At 41.3% G+C, this 12,497-nt stretch overlaps 1 protein-coding gene across 4 annotated transcripts in view; it reads left to right on the top strand.

Moving 5' to 3' along the window:
* CREBBP (CREB binding lysine acetyltransferase) overlaps positions 1-12,497 on the top strand; it is a 41,982-nt gene that overhangs the window by 13,836 nt on the left and 15,649 nt on the right. For all 4 annotated transcript variants that reach the window (XM_075179419.1, XM_075179417.1, XM_075179418.1 and 1 more), the window contains exons 2-5: positions 1,939-2,633; positions 8,580-8,756; positions 9,164-9,413; positions 12,058-12,171. In XM_075179419.1, coding sequence (XP_075035520.1) covers positions 1,939-2,633; positions 8,580-8,756; positions 9,164-9,413; positions 12,058-12,171 — 1,236 coding nt within the window. The remainder of the gene's footprint in view (positions 1-1,938; positions 2,634-8,579; positions 8,757-9,163; positions 9,414-12,057; positions 12,172-12,497) is intronic.

Raw genomic sequence — 12,497 nt, 5'->3', positions numbered from 1 at the left:
AGGGATACTATTACTTTTGTGTGTGGTCTGTATTTTTGTTCTATTTTTGGCTATAAACCTTTGCGGGGGAGAGTGAGTTGGTTACGCACAGCGAGCAGCTCTGAGAGGTTTTCGGAAGTTCTTTTTGCTCCCTGTTGCCCTTTAAATAAAATTTTCGTATGCAAGTGAATTACTTTTACTTGCATTTGGGAAGGGGCCGATTGCAGATAGAGGAGGGAGCATATTTTTAATTTTTAGAATATATGAATGCTTTTTTTTTTTCCTTATACAAATAAAGCAGTTGTGTGTTCCTTTAGTAAGCTGCTGTTTCATGATCAGTATTTGAGTTGTCCACATTTGAGTGATCAATCGTCTAAAATCAGTTATATCAGAACGTCATTGTTGGATTAGTTCAGGAGGAACTCCACTTTCTAACATTGTTCCAGAAAGATTTGATTCTCATTGTCCTATGTGTTTAGATACAGTGGTAGCCAAAGTTTATTTTTTGTTATATTGAAGAGCTACAAAAATAAATCCCCCTGGACCACAAAAAGTTTTCCTTTCAGTATTCATTTTGGATTGAGTGGTTTCCCCTGTGCTGGTGGAACGTACCTGTATACAACTGGAAGTGTCCCATTTAATGAATGGTATCTGAGCTGGCTTTATCAGCCTTCGTACATACGTGGGGGGAGATATTACAGCAATACAGCTCTGAGTTATTTGTATGTTATGATGTATTATTAAACAGCTTGCCCCAGCTGTACAATGTGCAGCTTGTAATTGCTGCATGGCACTCGCTCCCCAAATGTGTTGCCCGGCACGTGCTCATTTAAATGTTACTAATTCATCTTAAAACCTGCAAGATGTCAGCAGGCAAAACCCTGAGCACTCGCTCACAGCAGCACAGGGAATGTCACTATACCGTCTGCACAATAAACAGAATGTTAAAGGGAAACAAGCAGAAATTGTATTTCCTATTTGGACTGGCAGACTTTTAGAAGCACCAAACATTCCCTATATGAAAAAGTACATTTTAGGGTTTTAAAATTTCAAAGCTTTAAACTGTATTTTTCTTATATTGCACCGCTGGAACCTGTGACTTGTAGGTTTTCTTTTTCCAATATTCAACTTTCGTTCAGTTACAAGACTCCAAAACAGATGGGGGGTTATCTTTTATATAAAAAAAAAATACTAAAATGATGCATGCTTTGTAACAGTGCTTTATGGTGTTATCTATCATTTACATGAGTATTTTAGTTCACATTTTGGAAGCTCCACTCCCTGGCATGGGTGACGGGTGGATTCATAGAATTGATAGGACGCAAATTATTTTTCAATGTTTGAAAGTGTGGATATTTTGTAGCATGACCCACTAATGGCTCCTGTCTGTTGGTGATGTCAGTCCGAAGAAACTGTTGCACTTGTAGAAAGGAATGTGGTTGCAGGAAGGGTGGCTTGGAGGAAAATACTTGTGACATCCTCAAAAATGGCAGAGGTTTGTGGAAAAATAGAAGGCAAAGGATTTCAAATGCCACACTTTATGTACTTGCTATTGTTTTTCTGTCTAGTGAACCTTCTAGAAAATTGTGGTTTGTATCACAAGTTGAGCTGACTGAAAAGATGGAAGTGAATTTGGTGTGATTGGCGTTCTAATATTTTAGAAACTGTGAAAGTGATACTCCTTTTTGGACACTTAAACTGAAAGTGGAGCTTTATAGTGTGAATTGATAGTTAAAACAATCTGGTGTTAACTATTCAATAGTTGTCCAACACTATGACCTCTCTAATGGTCCTCAGAAGACGGTGGACTGATGTGAGGGTGGGTAGTGAAATGGGTCAATGAGGGCTGCTGGGAAAGGCATACATTGGGTGGAGTGGAAGAGGTTTGAAGTTTTTAAGAGAATAATTCAGCTTTAATTAAACTTGGCAGCATTGATTTATTTCCTTCTGTCTTTACAGATTTTGGATCTTTCTTTGACTTGGAAAATGACCTTCCTGATGAGTTAATTCCCAATGGAGATCTAAACCTCTTGGGCACTGGTGGCGGTCTAGGACAGGATGCAGTTTCCCAAAACAAGCAGCTTTCTGATCTCCTTCGTGGAGGAAACCCAGGACTAGGCGCCGGAATGGGAAGAGGAGGCTCCGGTAGTCCTGTGCAACAAAGTATGGGAGGTCAGGGCCAACAAAACAGCCCAGGCCTTGGCAACATGGGTGGCCTCAACAAGAGCCCACTCAACCAAGGGCTGTCTGTCACTCCTCCATCTGGATTAAACAAGCAAACAGCTGGCACACCTGGCCAATCTGTAGCCACCTCCCAATCACAAAAGCAGGTCGGCATGGTGGCGGGCAGTCCTGCAGCTCCACAGGCACCCGCAGGTATCTGCATGAACTCTAACTTCAACCAAGGACATCAAGCACTGTTGAATAACAATGCTGGGCACACACTAATGAGCCAAGCCCAGCCAGCACAGGGACAGGTCCTGAACGGCTCACTGGGCCCAGGTAGCAGAGGTCGAGGGGCAGGCATGCAGTACAACTCTTCTACCTTGCAATCTAACCCTGGCAGCGTCCTTGCCGAAACATTGACGCAAGGTACAGCGACTATGCCGGCTCACACGGGAATGACCACTGCTCAGGCAGGACCCATGACTAAAGTACGTAATGGTTTGGTTGGTTCTACTCTGTAGATCAATATGTTCCTTGTTAGTTGCTTGTCATGCATTCCATAATATTTGTACCACAAGGCTTATAATGTGAAATGTGTGCTGCAGTAGTCACTATAAATTCCGGGTTGCACCCTCATGAAACTTGGTTAAAAAAAAAAAAATAGCGGTCATTTTTTTTTTCTTAAATTGTTAAAATAATTAAAATAAACAAGTGGTGTCTATGCAGGTGAATATATTAAATACATAACACAAAAGTAGGAAAACTAAAATACGTATTGTTTTAATTAGGGATGATTATACCACTGGACCAATAAAGATGCTCTGGGAAGTGACAAGTACAGAATGGATCCATCTATAGCTATCCATTGATCCACATATATAGTCATTATGTACTATTGACTTATAAATATACCATGAACTTGCCAGAGTCACTTTGATGCTAATAAAGGGCTAGATCAGAGCCTGGCAGTGCATGCTGGGACTTGTAGTTCCACACTAGCTGACAAGCGACATGTTCCCTCACCCTGGGATAGATGAAGCAGTCTGCATACACATAACATGCACTGATAGGGACAACGCTGACGCACTGTGGTGTGTTCTCACAGCAGTAGCCACTATGTACACTGTTATTTCTCATTGGTACACCTAGTCTGCTCGGCTTCACACTGACTTCCTACTATCCTGCCTTGCTATTGGTCACAAGGCCAGCTAGGAGGCTGCTTATTGGATGAGGATAGTTACATCTGAATATGTAGAGTTGCTCCTGTATGTTTATATTGTTTGAGAGGTGACAGTTGCTTAAAAGGGGCAGGACCACCTCCAGCGTTCTAAGCAACTCGGTGGCTTCTGAGAGAGGCATTTACGAGCTTCTATTGCAATGTGCTCCAAAGTGCATTTGCTAAATTTTTATTTTTATTTTCTTCCCTGTTCAGATAACATAACATGATAAGCCTTGTGAGAGGCAGGCTAAGGCTTTTTGTAAGAGTCAGGCACCTATGCATGCGTTCTCTGGCATGGATCAGTAGCATGTAGTAATATAGTAATAGCATGTAGTAAGACACAAATTAGACTTCCAATAAGTAGTTTATTTGCATTGCTTTAGAGAAAAATATAGATGGATATAAAGCAGTATAGTTAATAAACTTTGCTTTGCGATAGCTAAGAAGAACTGCACTGTAACGTGAACAATGTCCTTTAAGTGGACCTGTAAGCTCCTATGGAAATTCTCTAGTTACGCAGATATCCCCGACTAGATATCGGTCATGCTTGTTTTAGCAGCATCCCCTGAAAAGCTTACAGGAGTTATATACCTACAGATGACTTATTGGCTGGTGCATGCTCTCCTGGAAGTTCCACTAAATACATTGCTCGTTTTCTTTTAAGTTATGTCTTTATATGAGCAGAGTTTGTCGTGTCCCAGGGCAACGGAAATAAAGCTGCTGTCCAGATTGTGTTCAATGTAAAAAGCAAGCAGCGATTGGAATCTGAATTACTGTGCTCAGACTCTTCTTGTGCCAAGAGCTTTGATAGGAAGCTGCAAGTCCATCCGCTTAAAGGTTCTTTATATTGAAAGCAATGAGGTGGCTGTGTTTGACCCCTAAATGTAGGAATGAAGAAAAACAAATACATTTATTCACAATATAATTTGCATAGTGTTCTAATGCTCTATCTGATTTTCACATCCGGGCAAGGTATCATAGTACAGATAAGTGTTCTCCTCTTTAAGCTACTGCACTTACGTCTGGTTCTATTTCTTCACTGTATGTTTTTGGCTTTTACGTTGTGGTAGCTAGTATCGCTTTTGCTTGGTTTGTGTTGTGCTTTGTAATAAGTCACATTGGGTTACATCATGTGATGGCACAGTGCACCTTAGCCTGGATACCCACTGCTGGCGCGTTTGTGCATACATCCAATATGTGGTTGTCATGTAGTATTGATATGTGTTGCAGAGCTTTACCCTTCAATTTCAACAGCCCCTTCATTTTAGTGGTCTTTCCAGTGTGTTTCCCCATTGAAGTGAATGGACTATTGAAATTAATAGGAAAAGCACTACTAGTAGATTTAAAATATTGGGCAGTGACCTAAGACATTTGGATGGCAAACAGAATTTGCCATCTAAGTTGTCCAAATATAATGTTAGTCTCAAAGGGGCAGCACGTGACCCTTAATCTCGCTAATAAGATTAACAATACATTTCATCAAAGAAAGACCCTTATATGTAATATGTCGGCAGGCATTTTCGGTATTAAATCAAATTGTTTTTATTAGCATTTTTCAGAAAACTTACAACAAAATCCTGCAATACCTAACCCTAGTACTGCTATAACTACAAACAAAAGGTATCCTTGGGTACTAAGAAATATATAACAAACAAAAACAGTGAAAGAAAACTATATCAAGCATTAAGGAAACTCAATCGCCAAACATTTTCGAGAGTCGGACAGTGTAAACAATCGCAAGAATAAATGGACAGGTGGCCAACCAGGGGTACGACTTGAAGTGGTGGTATCTGGGAGATCGTTAGTAAATTATAAGAGTCTGTAATACCTGATACTCAAAAAAATCTTCTTTTAATTTAGCAAAACATTTAAGGTCATTATCTACATACAATTAACCAAGATAAATTACTCCATATTAGTGCTTGGGTTTGGTTCATCCTTAATTTAAATAATTCCTTAAGATTAGAGTGTTCCTAGATATGTGAATCGGGGTCAATACCTGTACCCTCCAACACTACATGGATCATTTTCCGTACCTGCTGGAGAAGCTGTGCCATGTCTCTGGGGGCTCAGTCTGCACATAGTATAATCCTTGGAATTCCTGACCCACTCTCTCAAATGTGTCACTTGAGCAGCGATATAATATGTTGTCAGATTAGGAAGGGCCAGGACACCTGACGCTCTAGACCTGTAAAGTGTCGCCAATTTTATGCACGCTCTCTTTGCCCCCCAGAGCAGAGAGGAGAGGTATTTTTTCATCTTTGAGATAATCCAGCCAAGGGGCTGTGTTCTAAGGGATATAAAGACCTGGGTTGAAGGACCATCAGCAGGCATTTTAAACAAGTGTTACAAGCTATAGCAAACAAATGTGACCATATATCAAGAAGTAGCTGGGCCTGCAGGTGAAGGCTCGGAGAGCTGTCTTTTGTCCATCACTGCTCTAATGACCCATTTATAGAATAGTACGGAAAAAAAAAAAAAAAAAGTGAAGCACCAGAAAACACTTTTAAAAATTGAAACTTTATTTGTTAAACCTGAAACCCTCATTCGCCACTTTATTCTAAAAGCACATCATCCTGTTCCGTCATAATCCAGTGGGAATTAAATGTTTTAATCCAAATTTAAGTGCCCTTTAATTTGTAATCCAAAGGGAAATCCAAGGGAGATCATCTTGTGATCTACGAAAAATTTAAAACAAAAACTATTAAGACGCAAACTGCTCCTCCTGGAGTCCTGTTGAAGAAGAATCGGTTGACTGGGACTTGCTGAGCTGCTCGGTAATCCTGATGTGATCTCTCACTAGCTGCAATGGGTTTTTGCTTTACACTTTAATGCAAATGAAGTGTAGTGTTTAAATGCCAGTAACTGGCCTTAATATGTTCACTGTATATTAAAGTCTGCACAGAAGTAACAGATATTTGGTACGGCTGGGGGTCTGATGTCAGCTGACATCCATGAGATACATCCTCTGTTTCCACCTGTTGTCTTGAGAGCTCTGATTGGATGGCTGCTTGGTGATCCACCCTGTGATCTTGACACAAGAACACACTGAGGTGTTGGCGCATTTGAAACTGCAATTTCTTTGGGCGTGGTCATTTATAAATGGTGGGGTCCCTAGACACTTTTTCTTCGGTTGTTTTAGTTGAGGGTACGGTGTGCTTCTGTGTCCTTTTAGTTCTAGGTCGGGTTCCTTAGCGTATACGGCTATGCAGCATTTAGCCAGGGGTCTCGATTCAGTGGGCACAACTCTTTTCAGTTGTTTGTCTCCACAGAATGTATTGTCTTGGGTTCACATGTGAACACAAATGGGACATTACTTGATCAGACAACTTTTTCTTCAAACCGATTCTGACCGTGTGTTGCTTGCGGGAAAGATTTGAAAAACTCCTAAATAAAATGTACTATATGCAATTTACTTGGAACTAGAGAGATGGCAGCTATCCATTTCCTTGGCGTCAGTGCCTCAGTGATGTCACTGGTTTTAATTGTACTGATTGGCTGCATTTGTAGAGAGAATATTGTTTAAAACTATAGAATTTTGTTTTTATTGTGTTTATTTGTTTATACATTATTTATATGCAAAAATGGCGCAAGGAAAGGAATACATAAAGGCATTTGTGAACCAATTTATCCTACTCTGCTGTCTTGTCCTGGAGTTTTGTTACTAGTTTAACCTGTTGTATGTATACAGCAGACGGTGCATTGGGCTAAGATTCTAATAAAGAAATACATAAGGCAGAATCGGATTTTATTGGATCACTAGTGTCTGGATGTGACTGGTCATACACAGCCGCCAGTAAGCAGACAGGTATTCCTAGTCACATGATACTTGCACATGGCTATCCCTTTCGCTTTTGTACCCGGATGGGATGTGACATGGATTTCCTGTAAAGTGTATTGGCGACCTGAGTCAGGCCTCCTATGCAAAGCAATAAAGCAATACTAATGGCGGTACTACTTATTGGATCCAGTTTACATTAGTGGTGCTGAAAATAATAAATAAAAATATATTCATTTGCATAACATTGCTCCTGGACCTAAGCACTCCCCAGTAAGAATACTTCTCTAGTATCCTCATACTTGGGAGAACTAGGCGACAACATTTTGGGATCATTTCATGTGATTGTGCAAACTATTTAAAAGTAAAAATAACAAAAGTTCAGGGAAATTTTTTTTTTTCTCCCTCTCTCCCATCTTCTCTAATGCACATAATATAATATATGTAATCCAGTAAGCTCTCGTCTATTCTGAAAAAAATCTAATTTTCTTACATGAACTATAAAAAAAAGGTAATCCTGGCAAAGGGAGGGCAGCTCCAAAAACCCCAAAATGTTTCCAGTCGTTATGGTGCAGATTACTTCTGTTTATGAAGGGGTTAATTTGTAAAAATATATATTTATAAATGTATGTATATAGTCCTATTGCTCCCTGTCTAACTTCCTAAAATATAGAATTGTCGCACATCTGTATGGATCCTGCATGTAAATACTTGTCGAACACAGTCTACATTTAATATTAGCGGTGTTATTTTATATGGGGACTCTGGAGTCCAAGGTGCAGTCAGTTGTTGTGTTAAGCTGACTCAGTGGGACTTTTATGAAGGTGCATTGGCTGCTGAAGACACTGAATCCCTAGTAACCAATCAGATGCTGCGTTCATTTCATACATTGATAAAAGGAGTTACAATGTAGATACCTGCACACTTGTTTTATTTAGTATGGTCTGAGAATTTCAAAATATAAATTGAAGAAAAATCTTTGTGGGTGGGTCCTGAGCACAGATTATTTAGCTGCTTTTTTTTATTGGTAATAGTAGAAACTTGGTACTTCTCCCATGACCTTAGCTTTGAGCAAGAATTAACGTGATTTTTCAGCGCTGTACTGTGGTGTTATGTATTGGAACAGGACGTTCTCTGGTAAGGTTGCAGAATTTCGCAGGAAGTGATCTTGTAAAGTTTAGAGTACAAGGGAAAATTGTAAGTCAAACTAGTGTATGAACACAGAGGGCCTTCATTCGGTTGCTAGCTGGCCTTAAATGTCTTTTATTCCTAATACAACCTCAACCCATTGGTATAATTTCTGCAGCTTACGCCTTCAAACATTTGATAAACGTGGTTTAAATTTTTTCACTTTTCTCCATGATTCTTACATCATTACTTAGATTTCTATGGACTGGCATCTTACTTATATTGCGATTTGTATTTTTCCTTCCACAGATTGGCCTTCAAGGCAGTAACGGCCCTTTCGGACAGACTTTCAACCAAGGCCCAGGGCAACAAATTCGAGCCCAGGGGGTAAATCCTCAGCTTCCCACCAAGCCTGGCATGGCAAATAGCCTTCCTCCGTTCCCTTCTGATTTGAAAAGCTCACCCGTCGCCAACGTGGCCAGCATGGTAAGGTCTAATAGCACACCGTGCCTCAGCCATTAGATGTAGAAAGCTTTATGGTTTAGATGGCCCACCCTGCCCCAAGCCGGTCACTATATGTATATGAAATGCATTCATTTATGAACACCACCCCAGAAAATCTATTTTTAGGTGGAGTTTTGTATGTTCAGCTTAAATACAAGGTATCTGTTATGGACAGTGTGGCGAATCTCCCGTTGTCTGGTCCATTACCTACAACTGTCTTTTTTTGTTTCTGTAATACATGAATGGAACTGTTAGATTGTCTAGGTATTGATAAAGTGAGCTGGCATGACTGATGAGTGTTTTGGGATTGAATGGGGGCTTGCTTTTTTTTTTTTCCAGTAGGTACATTTCCAAATTTGCCTTTGACTTTTCCACTTACTGTTTCCCAGTCTCCTTTACAAGCTCAAGTTCAACAAGTTGGCATCGGCACCACGCCTTCCATGGGAACTGGACCCACTGCCGATCCAGAGAAACGCAAGCTCATCCAGCAGCAGCTAGTTCTCCTATTACATGCCCACAAGTGTCAGCGGCGCGAGCAAGCCAATGGCGAGATGCGGGACTGTGCTCTCCCCCACTGTCGTACCATGAAGAACGTGCTGAATCACATGACACACTGCCAGGCTGGGAAAGCCTGTCAAGGTGAATAGTCTGTGTATATAGACTCGAGCTTGTTCTTATCAAGTATAGACACAGACCTAAAATTCATATTGTAGTTTTATTCTGGATCTGCTACAATTATTAATATTTTGATGCGTATTTGCTAAGAGAGCGTACCTGGCAGTAAGATAGATATTTACTAAGAAAGCGTGCCTGGCAGTAAGATAGGTATTTACTAAGAGAGCGTGCCTGGCAGTAAGATAGGTGTTTAGTAAGAGAGCGTGCCTAGCAGTAAGATAGATATTTACTAAGAGAGCGTGCCTGGCAGTAAGATAGGTATTTACTAAGAGAGCGTGCCTGGCAGTAAGATAGGTATTTACTAAGAGAGCGTGCCTGGCAGTAAGATAGGTATTTACTAAGAGAGCGTGCCTAGCAGTAAGATAGATATTTACTAAGAGAGCGTGCCTGGCAGTAAGATAGGTATTTACTAAGAGAGCGTGCCTGGCAGTAAGATAGGTATTTACTAAGAGAGCGTGCCTGGTAGTAAGATAGGTATTTACTAAGAGAGCGTGCCTGGCAGTAAGATAGGTATTTACTAAGAGAGCGTGCCTGGCAGTAAGATAGGTATTTACTAAGAGAGCGTGCCTGGCAGTAAGATAGGTATTTACTAAGAGAGCGTGCCTGGCAGTAAGATAGGTATTTACTAAGTGAGCGTGCCTGGCAGTAAGATAGGTATTTACTAAGAGAGCGTGCCTGGCAGTAAGATAGGTATTTACTAAGTGAGCGTGCCTGGCAGTAAGATAGGTATTTACTAAGTGAGCGTGCCTGGCAGTAAGATGGGTATTTACTAAGAGAGCGTGCCTGGCAGTAAGATAGGTATTTACTAAGAGAGCGTGCCTGGCAGTAAGATAGGTATTTACTAAGAGAGCGTGCCTGGCAGTAAGATAGGTATTTACTAAGAGAGCGTGCCTGGTAGTAAGATAGGTATTTACTAAGAGAGCGTGCCTGGCAGTAAGATAGGTATTTACTAAGAGAGCGTGCCTGGCAGTAAGATAGGTATTTACTAAGAGAGCGTGCCTGGCAGTAAGATAGGTATTTACTAAGAGAGCGTGCCTGGCAGTAAGATAGGTATTTACTAAGTGAGCGTGCCTGGCAGTAAGATAGGTATTTACTAAGAGAGCGTGCCTGGCAGTAAGATAGGTATTTACTAAGTGAGCGTGCCTGGCAGTAAGATAGGTATTTACTAAGAGAGCGTGCCTGGTAGTAAGATAGGTATTTACTAAGAGAGCGTGCCTAGCAGTAAGATAGGTGTTTACTAAGAGAGCGTGCCTAGCAGTAAGATAGGTATTTACTAAGAGAGCGTGCCTGGCAGTAAGATAGGTATTTACTAAGAGAGCGTGCCTGGTAGTAAGATAGGTATTTACTAAGAGAGCGTGCCTGGTAGTAAGATAGGTATTTACTAAGAGAGCGTGCCTGGCAGTAAGATAGGTATTTACTAAGAGAGCGTGCCTGGCAGTAAGATAGGTATTTACTAAGAGAGCGTGCCTGGCAGTAAGATAGGTATTTACTAAGAGAGCGTGCCTGGCAGTAAGATAGGTATTTACTAAGAGAGCGTGCCTGGCAGTAAGATAGGTATTTACTAAGAGAGCGTGCCTGGCAGTAAGATAGGTATTTACTAAGAGAGCGTGCCTGGCAGTAAGATGGGTATTTACTAAGAGAGCGTGCCTGGCAGTAAGATGGGTATTTACTAAGAGAGCGTGCCTGGCAGTAAGATGGGTATTTACTAAGAGAGCGTGCCTGGCAGTAAGATGGGTATTTACTAAGAGAGCGTGCCTGGCAGTAAGATGGGTATTTACTAAGAGAGCGTGCCTGGCAGTAAGATGGGTATTTACTAAGAGAGCGTGCCTGGCAGTAAGATGGGTATTTACTAAGAGAGCGTGCCTGGCAGTAAGATGGGTATTTACTAAGAGAGCGTGCCTGGCAGTAAGATGGGTATTTACTAAGAGAGCGTGCCTGGCAGTAAGATGGGTATTTACTAAGAGAGCGTGCCTGGCAGTAAGATGGGTATTTACTAAGAGAGCGTGCCTGGCAGTAAGATGGGTATTTACTAAGAGAGCGTGCCTGGCAGTAAGATGGGTATTTACTAAGAGAGCGTGCCTGGCAGTAAGATGGGTATTTACTAAGAGAGCGTGCCTGGCAGTAAGATAGGTAATTACTAAGAGAGCGTGCCTGGCAGTAAGATAGGTATTTACTAAGAGAGCGTGCCTGGCAGTAAGATAGGTATTTACTAAGAGAGCGTGCCTGGCAGTAAGATAGGTATTTACTAAGAGAGCGTGCCTGGCAGTAAGATAGGTATTTACTAAGAGAGCGTGCCTGGCAGTAAGATAGGTATTTACTAAGAGAGCGTGCCTGGCAGTAAGATAGGTATTTACTAAGAGAGCGTGCCTGGCAGTAAGATAGGTATTTACTAAGAGAGCGTGCCTGGCAGTAAGATAGGTTGGCTTTCTTACAGGCGGTTGTTAACAGCAGGGCCCTGGGTTTTTTTCTTCATATTTTATTTTTATTTTATTTTTTAAATATAAACCAGAGAGAAATAGAATGGAAGTTACAGGTGGGATGTCGCTGACATTTAATATACTTTAGTCCCCTTATACTAAACATTTATCACTCTCTTCCCTTGCCACAGTTGCCCACTGCGCTTCCTCAAGACAAATCATTTCACATTGGAAAAACTGCACGCGGCACGATTGTCCTGTTTGTCTACCTTTGAAGAACGCCAGCGACAAGCGGAACCAGCAGCGTGAGTGTTTCTGTACTTGACAAGTCCTTAGAAGCTACCGGTCACCCTCTCCTATGTTGTAGTGCAGTGTGGGCTAACCTGTGACACTCCAGGTGTTGTGACACTACAAGTCCCAGCATACCCTTCCTGCAATAAGTTGCTATATATTGGCAAAGCATGCTGGGACTTGAAGTTTCACAACACCCGGAGTGTCACAGGTTAGCCAACACTTTTATAGGACATCATTAGTCTTATGGATCATAAGTGTTCCCCTTTAGAAGCTATCACAGTTCCTGTGTTGTCTTAGCTGTTAGTAGCTGTTGGTATACTGAAATGCTCAACAGGCT

This window comes from Mixophyes fleayi, chromosome 7 (genome assembly GCF_038048845.1).
Source record: "Mixophyes fleayi isolate aMixFle1 chromosome 7, aMixFle1.hap1, whole genome shotgun sequence".
NCBI lineage: Eukaryota > Metazoa > Chordata > Amphibia > Anura > Limnodynastidae > Mixophyes > Mixophyes fleayi.
This window is presented reverse-complemented; position numbering and strand designations above follow the sequence as displayed.